This window comes from Dermacentor variabilis, chromosome 6, assembly GCF_050947875.1.
Source record: "Dermacentor variabilis isolate Ectoservices chromosome 6, ASM5094787v1, whole genome shotgun sequence".
NCBI lineage: Eukaryota > Metazoa > Arthropoda > Arachnida > Ixodida > Ixodidae > Dermacentor > Dermacentor variabilis.
In genome coordinates this window covers 136,477,814-136,499,977 of record NC_134573.1, presented here as the reverse complement: position 1 = coordinate 136,499,977, position 22,164 = coordinate 136,477,814, and the positions used below count along the sequence as shown (strand labels likewise).

Sequence of the window (22,164 nt, the reverse complement as noted above, 5' to 3'; positions counted from 1 at the left end):
TATCTTATAAGCATTCCCAACTTTCACTCTTGCTAAATGTCATCCTTTTATGTGTGAGAAGGATGTGGTATGGTTTCTGCATTACTGAAAATATGTGTCAGCAGTCTTTTAAAAGGCACTAAAGAAAGGAAAGTGAAGGGTACAACAGTAGACAAAGCTTCTGCATCAGCAAAATGGCCAGTCATTTTGTGAGAGGAGGCTGTGCAATCAAATTGAATGAATTAAATTCTAAGGTTTTACATGGCAAAAATCAGTATTACGACGAACGCCATAGTGGGGGACATTAGATTAATTCTGACCACCTGTTTCTTTTTTTTTTTTCTAACCTGAGCCCCATGCATGGTACAGGAGTGTTTTTGCATTTCACCCCCATCGAAATGCAGCCATGGCGGCGGCAAGTAATCGAACGCATGACATTGAGCTCAGCAGTGAAACACCATAGCCACTAAGATACCGTGGTAGGTTGAGTAATCAAGAAAAAACACAAAAATGAAACACTAGTTGCGTGGGCCACCTTGGACTGTCTGAACCAGCCCACAGTGAAGTCATGGATTTTTGGCAGCATCTTCGTCAGTCTAGTGAATTGCTTGTCAGTAAAGAAGCATTACATTGCATTCTGAAAGAACAAAAAGACTCAGCTGATCAAGTTAGCCTGTAAATGAATGCAGCGATGTGCATGCTACACCTGTATCTGCTGGTCTAAAAACCATGCTTAGTAAACCTCTGCTTTTTATTTATGCAGGGGTGGACAGGCCACGGAAGCTGCTTGTGTTCGTCAATCCTTTTGGCGGTCGGAAACGAGCGCCGGTCATCTACCAGCGCAAGGTGGCGCCCATATTCCAGATGGCTGGCATCTCTGTGGAATTAATCAGTGGGTATTGTTTCCCTCGTATGCATAAACAGATGGGGTATAGAAATACACAGCAACTGGATTTAAAAGATGACAATGGCCATTCTACGCATCACGAGCAGGCCTTTGCGCACTTCCTTCATTCGATATGTGGTTTGGTTGGTTAACCATCACAAAATGCCACTAAGCAGGGAAAATAAGTTTTCTTGTCGCCAGGTGAGGTTCAAACTCGCGGCTTTCCAGTTGTGAGACAGGCGTTTTAAGCACCACAACACTGCAGTTTCGTTGAGGTGACGGAGGTGAGCACATTGTGCAGCTTGACCTACAGATGGCAAACCATTTAGATGAGGCACATTGCGAGTGCTTTGCAGAAGGCTTGAGCTGTTAGGGTCTGGCAGTGTGAGCATCAAAATGCAAAGTTCAGCAATTAAAAAGGTCAGATGCAATGACTTGCACATGCTCTTGGGTGTCTAGAGTTTCAAGACACAAGCACTAGCATACTACACATGACAGTGAGAAGGTGGATTTCTTTTTCTTTTCTATTTGTGGCAGATAATAATCTTGCAGCACTTCTTCACACAGGGGATGTTAGTGAATGAACAAGCTGCACACTTTATAAGACAGTGTCAGTACATTGTAAATGGCATAAAGGTGCTGTGAAATATACCTGTATAAATGCATTTATCAGAGGAGATGTGGGTTCCCTTAAAATATTGTCATTATGTCTCGTTTTCTTACAGAGGCAAAATTAATTACAAAGACGGCACCGAATAAAACAACACACGAAGAAGGGGGACACGAGACAGCATGCTTATGTGCTGTCTCGTGTCCCCCTTCTTCGTGTGTTGTTTTATTCGGCGCCGTCTTTGTAATCATGCTTAACCAACTAGCCCACCAACACATGCTCAGTTACAGAGGCAAAGCATGACACAATAGTTCTGCGGAAACCCGCAAGGTAGAGAGAAATAAACCTTTTACTTAAATAAAAAATTACTTCTCTCCACCTTGCAGGTTTCTGCATAACTATTACGTCAAACTCTTGCCTTTGCTTCTGAGTTGTTGATAAATTCGACTTCGCCTGCCATCTGCTAGCCGCCTGGTTAGCTCAGATGGTAGAGCGGCTGCCCCGGAAAGGCGGTGGTCCCGGGTTCGAGTCCCGGACCAGGACGAATTTTTCTTCAACTGCGAAGCTTTTCTTTCGAGGAACCCGTATAGGTTTTCTCTGTAGCACTTAGCTACGTTTGGGTGGATGTCCCATTTTCCCTTAATTTAGAGGCAAAGCATCTTGCATTTTTTCTGAGTGCTACAACTGATGCTTACTGTTTGTCACACCATTCAGCATTTTTTACACCATGGTAATGTCTCTCGTAGGCAACATCTGTGTCATATAAATTTGACTTTCCAAATGAAGCTATGATCGTAATAGCTTGCAGACTTATAGTTTACCTGTAACCTTATTAAAGATTTAAGTGTAGCTTAGGTGTCCTTACTTCTGGTTCACAAATTCATGGTCTTGCACTCCCCATGCATAATTGTTTCTGTCAACAGGTTGCTCATAAATTATGCGATAGGCACCTCAAAGCACTGTCAGAACTTGTTGATGGTGAAGCAACATAAATGCTACCACAGAGTGCAAAGAAAGATTATCTTTTTATTGGGTGCAATGCTCAATAAATGCTCAAAGTAAAACAATGCTCAAATGACAACAAAAGCAAGGAGCACAGTCTTCAGTCATGGAATCTATAAACCACAGCGGTCGAGTCCGTCGATCAGTTATACTTGAGACACCACACATTGCGGAGCAATCAATGGTGCTGTAGATTTGAGGTTGTTCAACACCATTTGTGTCGCATGCGCAAGCTGATGAGCAATGCCTATCTCACTATCAGATTGGCAACAAAGTTCACGAAATTTTGATGACAAAATGTGCATCTTGCCCTGAACAATGATGTGACAACAGTGCTGATTTAGTCAAAAGTGGTCACTTACAACGAGCAATGCATGTGTAGCAATAACGGGTTCTTTTTTCTCGCTACATGGTTGATCATGACTCCCTCTTAGCACAAAAAAAATCAGCAGTTTGGGTTCTCTGGTTCTGTGAGGTTAACAGGACTGTATCCTTCATTTTACCTTTGTGCAGCGACACGGTATGCGGGTCACGCTAAGGAATGCCTTCTTGAATTGGACCTTTCTTTGTTTGATGGGTATGTATTGCTTTATTTATAGCACTACATAAGTTAAAGTGCGTAAGAAGTTCTGATTTTTGATAACTGTCTGCCAACATTAGTACCATATACATTTCCTGGGTTTCAAAGTGCTATATTTTCATTCAAAGTATCCCTTTTTCTCAAATGCAAAGTTGAAGGAGAAAGCATATGGCAAGTCTATGTGCACGATTCCTTGCAAAAAAGAAGAAATGGGGCAGAATGATGATCGTCTGGTTGTTAGCCTGTGCACCTAGGAGCTAAATGTCTTGCATTGGTGCCAGGTTTCCATTCGTCAGGTTATACTGAGTCAAGCTTGAATGAACTTACTCAAAGCCTCATGAGGGGGAGTGCCGTCATGTTAATCCATAAACAGTGTGCTTAACCAGAATTATGTTTCTGGTGTTAACTCATTAATGATGCATGTTCAATTAGTGTTACAGTGAAACCTCGTTAAACCGTGGCTGGCTGGAGCTCGGAAAAAGTACATACTAAATGGTAGTACTGCTTAACCGAAATAGCATGAGATCGCCCACTTACCTGTCAAAAACGGGACTCAGAGTGACTGCGATGAAAGGGCAAAAACATGCAGTATTTATTTGCTTCATGCGACAAACGTGTTATTTCCATTTGATGCCGCAGCAGCCTAGCAGCGACGACAGTGGTCTCAGACTTACTGAAGCTGCGAGCCAACTTTTCAGCCAGCCCCTTCTTTTCGGCAAACACTCGCATGGCAGATTCCCAGTTGACATTGCATATTCTCCGCGCAAGGGTGTGTTAGCATCGCAGAAATCGCGGGGCGCCTTCTTTATTGTGGGGTGCTGGGCTCGTCACGACAATTGCATTCATGAGGCTGACGTAATGCACAGCTTCTTCCACTGTCAGACCTGAATTGCCTGTGCTGTCGCTTTCCGGGTCGTCCTCATCACTGTCGTTAGGCGACACTTCGGCAACAACAGCCTCGTAGCTGACATCTCTTTGTGGTCACAGCAGTGCTGCCGAGCAATTTCTTTGCATTCCAAACGCCGCACATTGTAGTACTAAATGGTAAATCCCTGTCATGTGCCAGCATCGACTTCTTTGTGTCACATTCGATAGTACGAATGATGTCGAATTTTTCTTGTGTGGTGAGCACCCAGCGTTTTTTATCCGAGCTTTGGCATGACGCGAGTCCTAGCTTGCACGATACCATAACGCTCTCTGGAACGGCGCCGAAATGATGTTGATGTGGCTTCAGGCGCAAATGCACAGGGCGCTTGGAGGCCGTTGCTCCGATCTCTGAGGCTTGTTATTCTGCCGGGCCGCCCGATGGGGATGACGCACTGCCGTGATTGCCCGATGACTAGTGGAAACAGTACGTGTTAACTGATATGTATGCAATGGGGAGCTGGTACAGTTTATGCGGATACAAAACACATTATGTTCAATGGCCGCTGAGTTGGGGATTTGACTTTGCTACTTTTAAAACGAAACTACTAATTAAGCGGGTACGGTTTAATGAAATTTTAGTGTATATTACTTGGTAAATATTCCTTTCGATGGCTTTCATTTTTTGTCACAGAAAAAGAAAATTGCAGTAAATAAATTGTTTGTCCACAGAAAGGTGCATGTAGCTTTGCATTATTGATAATCAAAGCTGAACCTGATAGGAAGGCTTAGAGGTGTGCATGGGCCTCATGTGAGCTGAAAGCTTGTGCCTGACTTGGCCTGCAGGCCCAGTTCAGGCAGCCCAATATTATCTTGACTCGGGCCTTGGCTGGCTCAGGCTACTGATTTTTTTGTCGGCCAGGCCACGTATAGAGCCCGACTCGAGCGCAGAACATGGGTGGTATGGTAGAATGGCCGCGGAGTGCGTCATGCAGAATTTGTTTGAAGAACTTGAAATACTCGTTCAAAGCCTGAGTCACTGGACAGCTTGTTGTTTTCGCATAATACATTATGTTGGGGTTGTGTGTGTTTACCAAATGTAGCGGGCTTTGTACGGTAAATTAGCTATTAATTTGACACGGTAATTAATGTTCCATTTAGTCTGAAAAAAATATTTTGACACTGCAAGATAGTCCTGACAGTGTTGGGTCGGGCTGGGCCGGATAAGGTATGGATCTCAAGGTTTTCATGCTGGGCTGGGCGAGCTCATTGTTCTTTAGCATCAAACTTGGCCGGGCTTTTGATGCAAGCAGTGGGCCCAGGCCCCACCTAGACTCAGAAGTGTGGCTTGTGCACACCTCTATATTTAGCTTAATGGCCTTAAGTTCAATAAAAGGGAGCAAAGATATGAGAGAAGGCTGTTCGAAACGTAGAAAGTCTAAGGGCGTGTTTCAATTTAGAAATGCATTGTCTATGTTATGTGTTGCCATGCCTTTTAATTAATATAAATCTGTTATTTCGCTTGTTTTTTTTTTTTCTACAAGCAAGTTAAACTTACATTTTCTAAACATGACACCATAGTGTGACTACATGAAATTTCAACTTTCTGTTAATGTGTTAGTTATTTGCTGTTAGTATGTTGGTATGTTATGCTTCTGTTTTGATGCAATCATGTATGGTTATCCTAACTCATGTCTTTGTGTTGCTGCTAACCCACGATTCACATAAATAAATAAATAAATAAATAAATAAATAAATTGTTTGATTGATTGATTGATTGTCAGTGCAGTACATTCAAGTAGCTTTGTTTTTATTTTGATTGTGCTCCTGGCATAGTGCAACTCTTGTTGATATAATGTTCTGTCAACACATCTCCATGCAGCGTCGTATGTGTTGGCGGCGATGGCATGGTCAATGAAATTGTCAATGGCGTGCTGCTGAGGGCACAGCGGGATGCTGGGGTTGATGCAAATGACCCGAATTCCCGGCTACAGCCGGGAACAATAAAAATTGGCGTGATCCCTGCTGGCTCCACGGATGCGCTGGTTTGCACCACAACTGGAGAAAACAGCCCTGTAACATCGGCACTCCTTATAGCAATGGGTGAGAATAAACTGTACTTATTAACATCTGATTCATTCATGCAAACCTTACTTGACTAAACTTACTGAGCACAGTTGAATCTTGACATAATGAACAGAGATATAACAAGTTGTCAGATATAATGAAGCAGATACAAATTTCTGTTGGTCATGCTTTATTTTAGTGAGTGTTGTGCTGCTTACAACAAAAACAGTATAGGTTACTGTGAAACGAATTGCTTCCTTTCAGTTCAAAGCATGCATTCTGGCAGCAAAAGTGTCAAACACACAGCAAGAGCAAGTTGAAATAGCATACTCTGGATCATCATCATCATCATCATCATCATCATCATCATCATCATCATCATCATCATCCTGGTTACGCCCACTGCAGGGCAAAGGCCTCTCCCATACTTCTCCAACTACCCTGGTCATGTACTAATTGTGGCCATGTTGTCCCTGCAAACTTCTTAATCTCATCCGCCCACCTAACTTTCTGCCGTCCCCCTGCTACGCTTCCCTTCTCTTGGAATCCAGTCTGAAACCCTTAATGACAATCGGTTATCTTCCCTCCTCATTACATGTCCATTCATACATACTCTGGATGTGCATGTGCATTTTGGCCAATAGCTTGGCTTGCCTGGCCCACAACTGACAAGCCAAAGTGCCAATTCCCTAGAACAGCTGCATATTAATAACGATGAAAATTGGGTTTGTAACTTCGTGTTTACGTGCCATGTATCAGCATGGAAAGCCACCAATGGGCCATCCAGAATGACAGGAAACCCTTTGTGAACCTGTCAGAGACATCATGCATGCTTACATTTTTTTTTTATATAGATCCGAATGACGAAATTATTCTTCACCATGTACACTCATAACGAATATATTTAGGATATAATGAAGCTGTTTTCATGTCAGATGCGACTTCGTTGCAGGGTTTGACTGCATTACGTAGAGCCATTATGTAGGCAGCCTCGCAGCGTACAAATTTCTTGAGCGCTGCCTCTGTCACTGGAAATTGAAATCTGCGAGGACAAGCGCAGTTTATGTAAAGTGCATGCCAGCGTGACTTGTTTATAATGAATTGAGCAAGGTGGTCAAAGATTCATGGTTGGAGTTGTTAGGCATGGAAGACATAAAAGATTGTGGTACACTTTTATTTGTGTTTTCTATGCCTAACCACTCAAACCATGAATGCTAGCGTGAGTGTCTTAAGCTAGAAACAAGTAGTGCATTTGCGCGCAGTGCAAGTGCACTACTCGCACGCAGTGCACTTTAGTGCACTTTAGTGCACTGCGTGCTTAGTGTGTTCACTAAGTGTTCAAGCTATTAAACAGGGAAGGCTTAGGAATAAAGCTAGACGGCGAATACCTCAACAACCTTCGGTTTGCCGATGACATTGTTCTATTCAGCAACAATGCAGACGAGTTACAACAAATGATTGAGGACCTTAACAGGGAGAGTGTAAGATTGGGGCTGAAGATTAATATGCAAAAAACAAAGATACTGATAATAACCGGGCAAGGGAACAAGAGTTCAATATCACAAGTCAGCCCCTAGAGTCTGTGATGGAGTAAGTTTACCTAGGTCAACTAATCACAGGGAACCCTGACCATGAGAAGGAAATTCACAGAAGAATAAAAATGGGTTGGATCGCATATGGCAGACATCGTGAGCTCCTGACTGGGAGCTTACCGTTATCATTGAAAAGGAACGTTTACAATCAGTGCATTTTACCGGTGCTGGCATACGGCGCAGAGACTTGAAGGTTGACAGAGAAGCTTGAGAACAAGTTAAGGACCATGCAAAGAGCGATGGAACGAAGAATGCTAGGCATAACTTTTAAGAGACCGAAAGAGAGCGGTTTGGATCGGAGAGTAAATGGGGATAGACGATATTCTAATAGACATTAAGAGAAAAAAATGGCACTGGGCAGGTCATGTAATGCGCAGACTGGATAACCGTTGGGCCATTAGGGTGACAGAATGGGTACCAAGAGAAGGGAAGCGCAGTAGAGGACGGCAGAAGACTAGATGGGGCGACGAAATTGGGAAATTTGCGGGTGCTAGTTGGAATCGGTTGGCGCAGGACAGGGGTAATTGGAGATCGCAGGGAGAGGCCTTTGTCCTGCAGTGGACATGAATAGGCTGATGATGATGATGCGTGCATTTGCAAACTTATGGTGTGCCATGATACAGAGGCCCCATGGACGTGACGTTCTGCTGCCTATGAGGCTGAGGGTTTGTTTCCCTACTGGGGCAGCGGCTGGAATCTGAAATGCAAGAACACTTGTGTACTGATATCTTGGTGTACACTACAATGAAACCCACATTGGCAAAGTCAATGCAGAGCCATTCAATATGATGCCTCTCATAGCCTCTACATTGATCTGGGTGGTTAAACACCACAAATCTAGCAATCTGATTCAGAGCACATAGTTAGTGCCTAAAGAGAAAATTACGTCTGAAAGGTGGTGCCATCCTCTTGCAATGCGAATCTTCTGTGACGAATGGGGTCACCTATTTAGACGTCTTCAAATGTACTGGTGATCTCCGTGGTCGTACCCTGCAGGGGCGCTATTGCTTACTTTCAGTTGGAGACCTGAAAAGAGAGTTGGCTGTGCTCCAGCAAATGTTAAAGCCCCCTTAAAAAAAAAAGTAAACAGCTAAAGTAGCGCCAAGTGTGCCCCTTCGCCTCTGCCTCCTCTCCTAGAAGCTGCAGCAGCACCTCTGTGGTGTCTACAAAGAAACAACGGGCGTGGGAGCCACGAGCACGGCCGGGTTTGACTGGCACGCACTCGCTGTTGCAGGAGCTGTGTTTTCGGTGCTGATAATCTCAGAGCTTCGCTGTTGTTGCCTGAGCACGCGTGCTGCCTTGCCAATCAACTAAACAATGCAAAAACGAGTGGACATTCAAAATGATGCTCGCTCGACCTTCTAAAAACACAGTGTGTCACATTTGAAAACCTGCAATTTCTCAGTGCCGCCGAGTTTATCCGGATGACCCTTGCCAGTGCAGTGGCGTTGCCTTCAGGAGCGCCAACGCTGAGCGCTTCTGCATGTAAATGCACTTGCGTCTGGCCCTGCTTGCTTGAGGGGATAGTTTTTGCCAGTACAAGTGCTTTGCTGACTTAAATCTTCTGTAAAGCACTTCCGTGATACGGTGTACCCCTAAAATAGTGAACAAGTGGTAACCTGTCAGTTCAAAGCCCCTGAAAAAACTAGGTTTCTTCTTCGAGGCCTTTGTGTCATGCATCTAAACACAATGCGAGCACTTCTCTATATTGACAGATTGAATACAGTATATTTTTACACTTTCAGGCACGGCAAAATTATGCCACTTGCTTCTACATACATTACACCGTCGTACTCAACGTTACTTTTTCGAATGTTTCCTTATCTCAAACCTCTCCAACTACACCCCTCCGAGCCACACCGCCCTGGCGTGCCCTAGCAGGATATTTGCACAAGCCCATATTACTGGCCAAGGGCCATGCTCCACAGGCTTCGAATTTCAAATAACTTGGATCAGTTTACAATCTACAAAATGAATGAGAGAGGAGGTGCCTGTATACTGACAAGAATGGCACTACTTTAGTATTTTTCAGGGGCATTAGCAAATGCTGCCCGCAGGGCAGTGGGAATGGGCAGCACATGCGAGATATTCCGCACGAATAAATTCTATTAAATTGTCCAAGGTGGCATTTTTATTCATGATAAAACGCTTCAGGTTACTTTCTTTTTTTTCATGGTTCATTGTCGTTTGTTGACTACAGTCTACTGATTATAAAATGGACACGTTATGTTGGGGGAGCTGTTGTCATATCTTCACTGTGTTGGCACCTATTCGACCCTATGTTTACGTCATTCCCTCACAACAGCTATGGACCTGGATAAAGTAGCAATTCTATTCCAGTTCTCCTCTTCATGCTTTGTAATAGGTATGAGCACCTCTTCACCTACTTCATCACCTGGCTCAGCCGGTCGTGAATGGTGTATGATAAAAAATGAATAAAACTGAGAGAAACAAATTGCTATGGTATACCAGCCTTACTCTAAGTGAGAAATGAGGGTACTGAACATTTTGTAGCACTAATTCATATCACTCAAGCTTGACTTTCCTTTAGTGCTCCTTTAGTGATGTTTACAGCTGCTACTGCTGACTACATATCTTTGCACGTGTTCTAACGGCTTATTCTATTACAGGGGCTGAAATAGGTGTTGACGTTGCGAGTATCCACAGTGGTGAACGCCTGGTGCGGTACTCCTCGGGATTCCTTTCTTACGGCTTCTTTGGAGACAACATCAAGGCCAGTGAGAAATTTCGCTGGATGGGACCATTGCGCTATAACTGGACTGGTTTGTATTTCACTTTCCCACATTTTCTGTTCATGTTTTTCATTTAATGCTGGAACCCTTCACGCCATCGCCATTGTGATGTGCCAGCACACTCCTATCCAAAAGGTGCTCCAATTTTAGTGTTTTAATGGTAGACCGATTCCATGCGCCATAATTGGGATGATGGTCTTGTAATGTTGTGCTTATCATATGATCTTTCTTGTTCTTATTTTGCTTGCTACTGAATGTTTACTTTATCTTATGTGGTTAGCTTTTATAGAAGTACTGGTTCATTTTGAATGGAAAAATTTTTTTTCACTGATTCGTGATGAAGGCGTGAAGTGATCGATTGCAGTAGCACGTACAATCATAAAATAATCATTGGGGTGATAGAAATGCACCGCAACACCAGGTAAGTGCTTAGGCACTAAAGCACATGCCGTGCTTTCTTCTGGAGATTTTGCATCATCCTGTTTAGATATAAAGATGAAAGCAGTTGCAAGAACATGATTCTGCCAGCTCTAAAGGCATGTTCACATTGCTGATTGACCGAGGTCTCGTGACTGACCCTCATTGATAACTAATGAGTGACTGTGTTGCTACCAGTATTAACATTGACTAACACGGCCTAGTGAGTCACCACTCCAAATTGTCTCATTGTCAGTTAATGTTCCCAGAATAGGATTAATTCTTGTGCGCTTGCTTTCACACAAAAGAGTTTGCATAAAAAGTTAAATTATGCCGTGCATTGACTAGAGTGGTATGTTTTTTTTTTCACTTGAGTGACTGGTTGGTTAGTTGTTTGTCAGTCAACTGTCTACTTGTTACCTTTGCCGCACAATGGTGTATTGTGCTTGCCAAAGACTTACCATATTTACTTGTGCAAGATCTGTCCTCGTGTTATACCCACAACCCACACCTTTGAGATTAAAAATAGAAGAAAAAAAGAGGTTTCCCCAATTAAAGATTAGATTTTGAATTCATGACATTCAACCTATATCATTGCTAAAGTTTAACTTAAAGTTGCGGGAATATATATATATGAGCATGAACGGCACCGAGGGCAAGCGTCTTTGAGAGTCTGCTCTCAGTCATATGCCCGCCGTGTGTATGAACTGCATCCTGCCATGATGCTGTAAATAATAAAAAAACAACATCATGCAGGTCTTGCACAAGTAAGTACAGTATATAGCTTTAGAAAAAGATCAGATCATGCCGCACACAGTGATGGTTGAAACTGGCTCTCACTTGAGGGATGATATGGCAACTCGTTTTGCTTGTTGGCTCACTGCAGGCTGGCAGACCTTTCTGAAGCACCACGTCTATGAAGGGGAACTGAAGCTGCTTGTACAGCCAGAGACGACTGATGCCAATTATGACCCTGCAGGAACTGACCGTTGTAGAGCAGGGTGGGTGGCTATTTGTGTTTTTTCTTTGCCTTTACTCTGTAGTAAAGAAGTTAGGCATTGTCATGTCTGCAATAAACTAACGTGCTACTGGTTGTGTCTGTTCAACAATGTTGCTCCGAAATGTCAAGTGCCAGATGATTTGAATGGCAGAAGACTGATGACAGCTAGGGTAAACGTGAATGACAGGAAATGGGCAGTACGAATTCAAGAGCAAGTTAAGGTGTAGCCATTATTATAGGCAAGATTAAAGGAGTACTGTACTGACATGACTGCTTCAATGTTATTCTTTTGCATTAAATGAAAACACTCTAAACCCTCCCAAAGAAGTACTGCCAAGCATCGGAGCATGCTAAACAATTTACCATAGCACTTTTTTCTTCAAACCAATTTCGGTTTTATGCCCTCAGGGTATATGAGTCATGATGTTAAGATATGTTAGCTCCTTCCGTACCTGATATTGCTGCGACTTGTGCAAGCAAGCAAAGCCAGAAAAAATGCACACAGCCCTCTTCTTTATCATTTTTTTTTATGAGCTAAGTCATAATAACTAACCTCATTGCTACGCTGTGCATGTCAATTTTGGTCTGCATGCTGACGTCTTCATAATTTCGATGTTGCCTGGTGCACCCTCTCAAGACCAACTTTAGTGTCATAACAAAATATTTTCAAGCGTTTCTCAACCTTAATACTTGCTAAGTGTCATTCTTTTGCATGCAAGAAGCGTATGATAAGGTTTCTACAGCTTAAAACATGTTTGTCAGTACTCCTTTGAAACAGAAAAGCAGATTTAGGGAAGCCATGTAAAGCACAGGATGTGGAACTGCTCGTCCTTTAGATTAACAGACTGGGTGCCAGTTCAGGGTGACAGAGGATCAGACTGAGGGATCAGATTAGGAAATTTGCAGGATGGAGTCAGTTGAGGCAAGACTGGGACAATGGTGGACTGCTGGTAAATGCTTCTGTCGTATAGGGAACTTAATAATAATGAATAATAATGAGTGCAAGGACACATTAGCTGAAGAGAACTAAACAAACAAGCTTGCAATGTGTTTGTTCCAGCTGATTAGTCTATTGATAGCAAGGAAGCAGTCCAAGCAAAACACTGTTCCTGTTGTTCTTCCCTTAAACACATCTCTATTAACAGCGCCTGCAGGGCATGCATAGCTGATACCATGGTCAGGATAACTTTTCTGAACTGTGTCACTGTAAGTGACATGTGCGTGCTACTAGAATTCACACTTATGTCTGTGTCTGTCAATTTTCTGCTGATACACACCTTGCATGCCGACAAGCTTCTCCCTCACGGACAATCTGCTAACTCCCGTCCGTTGCCCTGCTAAAGAATGTCGCAACCTCAGAAAATGATGAGGTACACAATGCAAAGAATGGCTCAGCTGGTATTACCTATTGCAATCAGCAGGTATTCATGTTCCCCCACCTGTAGTTGGTGTGGGACCTACTCACTGGATATACGCATACCCAGTGGAAGCACCAATTAGCTTCCTCTTTCAAAAATTACCTGCTTTTGAAGCTACCACCACGCTCTCAAACTGTCATTCCCCCTCTGATATTCAGAAATGAAACTAAATAGAAGTAGGGGAAAAGTCTGTTCCTATTGAACTGCAATAACAGGCGTAATTCATTTAAATATAAATGGGTATGGGTGTGTCAAGTAATACTCAAAATGCAAGTTTGGTGGAAAAATGCCAATTGGAAAAATAAATTGGAAAACAAGTTAACTAACGATATTGTGTGTTGCAATAACATCGACTCTTTTATTAACTGCATTCAGTGTATTGACTTTTCATCGTGATTTTTTTTTTCATTGCGTCTCTGTACCACTCCTGCACGGGCCGTGAAGGGCCTGCAGTAAATTAAAAAAAAAAAAAAATTGCAGGTGCGGTTGGCATCCCAAGCGTTGGGTCAGCGAGCTCAAAACGTCTTGGCATAGGGCGTTTATTTTGATGTCAATAATATAATAATGATGTGGTGACTAGTTTTGTGATGTGCACTTGTGTTTGCAAGTTCTAGGTAGGCTTGTACAGTGACCAATGGTTGTGGTGTTCTCAGCGTTTCAGCTCTACCGCCCAACAAGTGTCTTGGCATCTGCATGGACCAGAGTGCTTCGAATAACTTTAGAATAAAGATGTGTTGTGACTGCTTCTGGTGCAGCACATGATGACTTTGTTAGGCCAGAAGGCCCAAGTGCACTGAAGATATTCTGACTATGGTCTTAGTTGCATTGGAACTACACTCTAAAAAGCTCTTATACTCCTTGGGACTTATATTGTTAGCAATCGTCATAATGATTCTTGCATGCACTTTCCTTTATTTAATGTGGCTCGCTTTCTACATTCCTATCAGGAACATTGCATTATACTGAAAAATCAAAACACATATTCACATAATTATAAAAAAATCACTAATTAACTGACTAATTATTTTCCTAATTAAATACTTTACAGCACATATTGCAATTTATGAATTGTAGGCAGTGGTGTGCTAGATCTTCTGGCAACTGCATTGTAACTGATATTCCATGTCATGCATCTGCAGTACAAGCAATGTGCATGTACTTTGATTTCTACGTGAAGATAAACGGGAGCCTGAAAAGACCACCATTATATCCGGTCCCGCACTATAAGCAGCCACGTTATAAGTAGTCTGAGCTGTAATGTTGTTAAACTGGTGTCATTCTGGAACTTAATTCCAAGAGGATGTGCCTTCCAAACTCACCGGCTGCACTTCATAAATTATAATATGCGCTGTAAAGTAACTGATTAAGAAGTTAATTAGTGAATTTTTGGTAGTTACTTCAATGTATGTATAAATTTCTCGTGCCAGCAATGTCCACCTCATCGAATAGTCCAACTCAAGGACAAGAATTATGCTATCTGCCACCAGGCAATTCTTAAGAATTCTGAAAAAAAAAGTTAAAGATGACCACCCCGTATAGTGTTAGTTACTCGTCCTCTCAGCCGTTTTGTCTGCCACCAGAGTAGAGTGGAAAACTGAGGGAGTTGGTGACCGTTCATGCTGTAAACAAAGACAGGAAGCAAGAAAAATGGGATGTGCACTGATCCTGGAAGATCATTGAAATTTTCCATATAAGTATGAAAGTGTCTACACTTACTTAAATACATAGTACAGCCCCGTCCCCCTTTTCTTTATGAAATGAAGAAAAAATTAAATTAGTCCCAAAAGGCTTTTGCAGGAGTGGGGGTCAAATACATGATACAATGTCAAATTAGTCGTTCACAATATATGAGGGGAACGATATAGGAGGGGAATTCAGGAGGTGATAAAGATAGAACATAATCAAGATACTATACAGTCCAGTTTTATACGTCGTCCAATCAAAATATCTACTTAAATATCTCACTGGGGGAGGGAGGTATATTCAACACATGATAGCCTGCAGTGGATCTATTAAACATATCAGAGTGGGGATAAAAAAAAAGATATATTCAACACATAACAGAGTGTAGTAGATCTATGTCTGCCAAGCATACGTTGCTCCGAGTGAAAAGGACCCCAGTATGTATCTCATTAGAAATGTGCAGAAGAATAAAGAGCATGCGCTCCTTTATGTGCAGCCACGTTTCATTTAGTGTTGTTTAGTTTCTTTTTAATAGAAACGTTTTTTTTAGAGCCGGCTCGCACATTCTTCGTGCCTTCTGTCTTTGCCTCAGCTCTGCCATTCCACCTCAGGGAGAGAGGCGCCACTTTGTGGTGCATTTCTTTCCATGTTACAGAATGCTAAGAACATATACAACAAACGCTTCAGTCTTGCATGCTTATTTATGTTGTCTTACTCTGTAGAGAGTGAGCCCAGACTCCTAGCTAGAACTATGGTTTAGGGCTCTCGGTTGATGGAAATTTCAGGATGGCCCTTGAACTTAACCTTTGTGCAATTTGGAGCAGCTCTGCAAGTCTCGCTGGGGTTAAATATATGAGAGTCAACAGTTTGAAACTCTCGAGAGAAATCGTAACAATCTTGTCATTCCTTTGCCTTACATTCAGTCTGCCATGTCGCAGCAGCCTTGTGATCGTCGTCATCCTCTTGCTGTTCTTTGTTTCACAGATGCGAAGTATGCCATACAGCACCTGGTGACATCCCACTCCAAGTTCTCAATACTTCGGACATCCACGCTGAAAATAAGCCCTGTATGTCCACTTGTGAAAACTAACCATTATGATGTTGCTGATAAGACAAGTTTATAGTAACAAAGCCTGCTTGGACCCCACAAGGCCTAATGAGTTGTTTTTAATATGGTGAATTCGATGCCTTGAAATTCTGATTTAAGCACTGGAAGCTAACGCAAAGCCCATACTTGTGTTCTGATATGCTGCAGGGAGTTTTAAACTGTGGATAGTTCAGCAAATGCATTACCAATTCAGTAATTATCATACTAATCAATTTTTACTCAGTTATCATTTGACTGTTTTATTTGCACGAATATGCTTTCCATGGCCAGAAATAGATGTGAACGAGTTGTTTTAATTTTTTCTTGGATGTAGAATGGTGTGTGGGCTCACCCACTGGGGTGGCTTAGCAGCTATAGTGTTGTGCGCTGCTAAGCACGAGGTTGCGGGTTTGAATCCTGGCAGCGGTGGCCTCATTTCGATGGGGGCTAAATGCAAAAACGCGCATGTCCCGTGCATTGGGGGCATGCTAAATATCCCCCGGTGGTCAAAATTATTTCAGACTATGGCGTGCCTCATAATCAAATCGTGGTTTTGGCACATAAAAACCTCCAAATTTTATTCAATGTGTTTGGGCTTTGTAGGGTTAAAAGGGCTCTGAAACAAGTTTCCTTGAAGTTGAGCAACTCGACAGATAGAATGTGATGCCTTTCAAGGAATTTATATTGCTGAAGCAACATTCCAAAAGGACCTAATATTGTTACGTGAAGGATGAGTCAGTAGTACGAGCAACTATTCACAGGTTATATTTACAACAGCGGTTGCAGCGCTGACCAGTTAGATTCACAGCGCGAGTCCAGCTCGTTCTCCCTCCTCTTTTCTCGAGTGTTGGCACCCATGTGTCTCGTTCAAACAATCAGATACCACATGCGTGTAGCAATATAAAGAAAGATATAATGAGTGCAATGTTTACTTTCTCCATTCCCCCTCAATTCCTTGCTTTCTAGCTATCAGCTGGGGTGACGCTAATGGCAATGCCCTGGCTACTGCTCCTTTCTTTCTTTCTTTCTTTCTTTCTCTGTTTCTTTTTTCTTTCTTTATTTCCATGGTGCGCCTATTAATTAATTTATTTTATTTTTGTTATTTTACATACTGTCAGTGCCTGGAAGCATTACAGAGAAGAGTGGAGGTAATTGGTGACAGCCTCTTTGAATTTAGCAGCATCAGAGATGGCAGCAATGGCGCTGGGAAGGTGGTTCCAGCCGTTAGCAGTTCTTGGAATAAGGTATTCAAGGTAGACATTGGTGCAGCTCGATGGGATGCCGAGTTTATGTCGGTATCCCATCGAGGTATCGAGGTATCTTGCCCACCCTGTCACAGCTCCTTTGTCTCCTGCAGGTACCTTTGTCAGGTGGAACCACCTGACGAAGGTACCTGCAGGAGACAAAGGAGCTGTGACAGGGTGGGCAAGATACATTAACAAGCATTGCTTTTTTGTTTCATAGGTTATCGGGGAATGAGTGCATACAGATGTGCACCATGGCTGGCATTTTTGGGGCTATTGTACCCCGTGTAATGTCACTGACATTGCACATGTGGACAAAAGAGGGACTTTTGTAAGCCTCAAGAGAGAGCAAGTGATCTGTCATGAAACATTGTAGACATCCTGCTGTATGCTGCAGCACAATACTTGGTCGCATATTCACTGCAACATAGTCTGCAGATTGGGAAGATTTTTTTACCATGTACCTGCCTTCGTTTCCCTCGGGCCTTTCTGCCCTTGAACCCCTTTTGCATCCAAAGTAGCATGTAGGCACTTAATGCACACCGGAAACAATCTTGATTTTTGTACAAATGCAGTAAGTTCGTAAGGTATTCTTCGTAAGTTCGTAAGGGTAAGTCTTTGTGATCATCAAGGGCCAAACTTAGGTGCTCTGCATAAACTGTGTAATTTATTACTAGGTTTTAAGTGTCTGCATCACTACAGATCACATAGACACTGCTTCGCATGTTATCAGCGTCATCTGCCAATTCTACGCAGAATGAATGCATGACATCACTCAGGAGGACGTTATGATTGGATTCCCGCGTGACATCATTGGGAATACTCAAAACATGCTGCTTCATTAAGCTTATGTTCTTAATAAAAAATTTATGCATACTAATTTGTGTTCCTGTAAAAAAAATGAGTGCAAAAAATGTAGGCTTTTTTTCGAACCACTGATTCCCTTCTGCCTGACAATGTAGATAGTCTGCAACAGGTGTTGCTTGTGCGCACAGATTCGCATCCACATACGAGGGAAGGTCGGAATAAAATGTTTCTTTCAGAAAGCTGGCCTCTATTGTAGAAGTGTCAGGCTGAATGGTGAAAGGCAAGGTGTGTGAAAGAATGCAATGAAGGTTAGCAATAGTACAGCAGCAATGACAGCAGGTGGGACATGGATGGGTTATCTCGCATGGCCATAGGTGCAGCGATGTCTCCTTCTGGAAGCAGAAACACGAATGCTACTAACACTGTGCTGTACTCATCTTGTTGCAGTCCAGGTGTGTGCAGAAGTAAACTGTAGCAGTTGTGCACTGAGAAAATACAAACCTGCATGTAAACTTTATTTTGACAAATTTGTTCTACGGAAATTTACAACATGCAGCAAATTTTATGAAAGACAAAACCATCATCTATCTAAGGAGAGAACAAAGATACAAAGGAAACCCACATGAGCTTCTCACAATCAATCAATCAATCAATCAATCAATCAATCAATCAATCAATCAATCAATCAATCAATCAATCAATCAATCAATCAATCAATCAATCAATCAATCAATCAATCAATCAATCAGTTTTGTTTCCGCCAGTGAAGATATATGGTGAAAATTATTTAACATTTGCATGATCATATTACCTTTAAATAAACATTTGCTTGCATTTGCATCGTTAGCGTTGCGTTCGTGTGAAATGACATTTGCTTCATTTTGTACAAACATTCCTGTCATTAGCACAATGTTTGCTTTAACATTTGTGTAAACATCAAAAAGAGCTTTGCTTAAAATTAAGGGGTCTTACGTGCCAAAACCGCGAGGCACGCTGTAGTGGGGGACTCCGGAAATTTTGATCACCTGGGGTTCTTTAAACGTGCACCTGAATCTAAGTACACGGGTGTCTTCGCATTTTGCCCCCATTGAAATGCGGCCGCTGTGGCCGGGATCCGATCCCGCGGCCTCGTGCTTAGCTAGCAGCTCAGTACCATAGCCACTAAGCAACCACGGCGGGTACAGCTTTGTTTAACATGGATTCCCACAAAAGCGTGGGATCAGCAGAGGTTTTTGCCGGTCTTTGAAGTGGATTAACTTGCATGCATGTTCATGTGAACAAGTTAACCCACAGCCACATTAGGTTTTCTAAACAATGTTATAGCTAATGGCAAAAGAAGCAGCACATTCAATTGATTACCTCATTACCTCAGAAAGATCGATCGATCGATCGATCGATCGATCAATCAATCAATCAATCAATCAATCAATCAATCAATCAATCAATCAATCAATCAATCAATCAATCAATCAATCAATCAATCAATCAATCAATCAATCAATCATCTCTCCTGCCTTCATTCTTGATACCCGCCGTGGTTGCTCAGTGGCTATGGTGTTGGGCTGCTGAGCACGAGGTCGCGGGATCGAATCCCGGCCACGGCGGCCGCATTTCAATGGGGGCGAAATGCGAAAACACCCGTGTGCTTAGATTTAGGTGCACGTTAAAGAACCCCAGGTGGTCAAAATTTCCGGAGTCCTCCACTACGGCGTGCCTCATAATCAGAAAGTGGTTTTGGCACGTAAAACCCCAACTATTATTATTATTCGTTCTTGATGCAGACTGGTTAGGCATCCAGGGCCACTTCCTGTCCGTGAGCTGTGCTCTCATGGCCAACCGGTGTGCGCGGAGCACAGCAGGTGTGGCTCCCACAGCCCATCTCGGCAATGGTCTCATGGATGTCGTGCTGGTCTCGCAGTGCTCGCGGCGCAATTTTCTCAGGTTTCTGGTTGCCCTGGCCAATTCTGAAACATGCAGCCCCGTAAGTGTGCATTCTAAAGGGTCATCCAAAACTACATGCAGTGTACAGTTTGCTGCGTGGTTGCAAGTGCTTCTGGGTAGGGAAGACCGTGGGCTGCATTTAAATGTGCAGTTCACGTTTATTGTACCAGAATTGTGGCTCAGGAATGAGGATATGTGTTATTTAGATGACACGGACAGGCGCGCTTGCAACTAATTTATTTCTAGTAGCAAGCAGACATCACTACAGATGCAGGACATATGCAGCAAGACAAGAAAGAAAAGCCTCAACTGAAGTACAATCAAAAGCGATCTCCCAGGAAAGTACTTTCGTTGCTGTGGAGTGTAATAGATGGCTCAAGCAAGAATGGCCCCGTTTCTTGATAAAATAGGCATAGGCCAACTCGCGTGCAACTAACTGTACCACAACTTTGTTTTAGAGTTTGCATTGCTGATAGCACAGGTTCACACATGCAAGACTTACAATGGCATAGCAGGTAAGAGCCATTTCCGTGCCTTATTGACAGCATGAGCGCTCGTAAGCAATCGTTTATGCTTTGGCCTGGCCAGTCTGGCCAACGTACACCTTGCAGCAGCTTATCAGAATTTCGTAAGTGACTCGTAAGAGAACATTAAACAAAAATACCTAGAATGTTTCTTTTCATAAACAATTTTCCTTTTCGTTTATTCATTACATTGCTGCAAATTCTAGATAACTTACAAGCTCCAGAAAAAATAAACAATGGAATGTTTTACCTAGATACTACCTCCTTTAGATTATCTGTCGCTCTGTGATAGTACTACTGTACAACTATCAATCATGCCCTTTTCTGACTACATGGAACTTTAGGAATGAGAGGCTTACTTTGCATTTATTTAGCAGGGCTTCAGTGACAGTAAATAGCGACGGACTGGGAAAGCCAGCTGAAGTGAGGTGAGACATATTTGCAAAGCAATGTTGGTTTGCACGGCATGATCGCAAGGTTTACCTGAGACAGTAAAGCGTGTGATTGCCTTTGAAAGTTTCAAATTGCTCTTAGGTAAATCCAGGTGATCGTGCTGTGCAAGCTAGCTTTGATATGTGACTTTCCTGCCTAACTTCAGCTGGCTTTTCCCAGCCCCATTGCAAACAACTTTCTGTGGCAATAAAAAGATGGCAACATGGGCAAAGCTTCTGCGCATGTGTTACTCTGTACAGTACTCTGGCAGTGTTTGATAGAATATTTGATTTCTTGAAGCAGATACTGAATCAGCACAGCTTCCATGTGCGATGATTTCGCATGCGCCCAAGAGGGGGAGGATATATATATATATATATATATATATATATAGAGAGAGAGAGAGAGAGAGAAATCAGGTTTTATATACGGTGGTATATATTGTCCTATTTGGCTATTGTAAATAAAATGTTTGTTTTCTCTTCCCCAGCTTAAGTTGACCTGCATGAGAATGTGTAACCTTTTTTGGGAGCACTCGTACTTGTGCATGCTTTGCCTCTGTAGCCTTCTCTTCTTTGCCAGTGAATGTTGTCCACAAGTATACCCTCAGTCACTGAAGCCCTGTTAAAAAAATTGAAGAATAAGCCCGTGAATTATAAAGTTAAGTGTTACCAGAATAGGATGATTGTTAGTTGTACGTACCGTATTGTCACAGAGTGATACACAATGTAAGGAATGTTGTCTGCAGGTATGACGTTCCATTGTTTATTTTTTCTGTGCTTTGTTAATTATATAGGATTTTTAGCAGTGTAATGAATGAAGGGAAAGGGAAACCCGATTGAGAAAAGAAACATGCTAGGTTTTTTTGTAGAGTGCTCTGTCAGAGTTCCTTACATGATTTTTTTAAAGCTGTGGCAGGCTGTACATCAGCCAGGATTACTAATTCACAAATAATTGCTTATGAGAGCGCTACTGTCAATAGAGAAAGGAACTAGCTTGAACTTGCCGTACCACTGCAGGTCTAACACGTGTGAACCTGTGCTACCTGTGACTAGTACCGTGAAGTGTAATCGCCACACAGATGTGCACGAGTTGGTCGATGCCTATTTTCTCAACAAAAGAGGTGATTCTTGTGTAAGTGAGCCCGTATATTGTGCTGCACAGTGATGAATTGAGCTTCCCGAGGGATCACTTTTGACTGTACCTTGGTGGACGTCGTTCTTTCTTGTCTCTCTGCACATGTGCTGGAAGTACATAATGTCTATAATGTTTGTTTTC

The 22,164-nt window shown here is 42.5% G+C and overlaps 1 protein-coding gene across 1 annotated transcript in view; it reads left to right on the top strand.

The window, feature by feature from the left end:
- The window catches only part of Cerk (Ceramide kinase), a 104,676-nt gene that overhangs the window by 73,380 nt on the left and 9,132 nt on the right, over window positions 1-22,164 (top strand). The window contains exons 3-9 of the mRNA XM_075695910.1: window positions 743-871; window positions 2,991-3,054; window positions 5,804-6,024; window positions 10,211-10,363; window positions 11,637-11,751; window positions 15,836-15,918; window positions 19,771-19,970. Of these exons, the coding sequence (XP_075552025.1) occupies window positions 743-871; window positions 2,991-3,054; window positions 5,804-6,024; window positions 10,211-10,363; window positions 11,637-11,751; window positions 15,836-15,918; window positions 19,771-19,970 (965 nt within the window). The remainder of the gene's footprint in view (window positions 1-742; window positions 872-2,990; window positions 3,055-5,803; window positions 6,025-10,210; window positions 10,364-11,636; window positions 11,752-15,835; window positions 15,919-19,770; window positions 19,971-22,164) is intronic.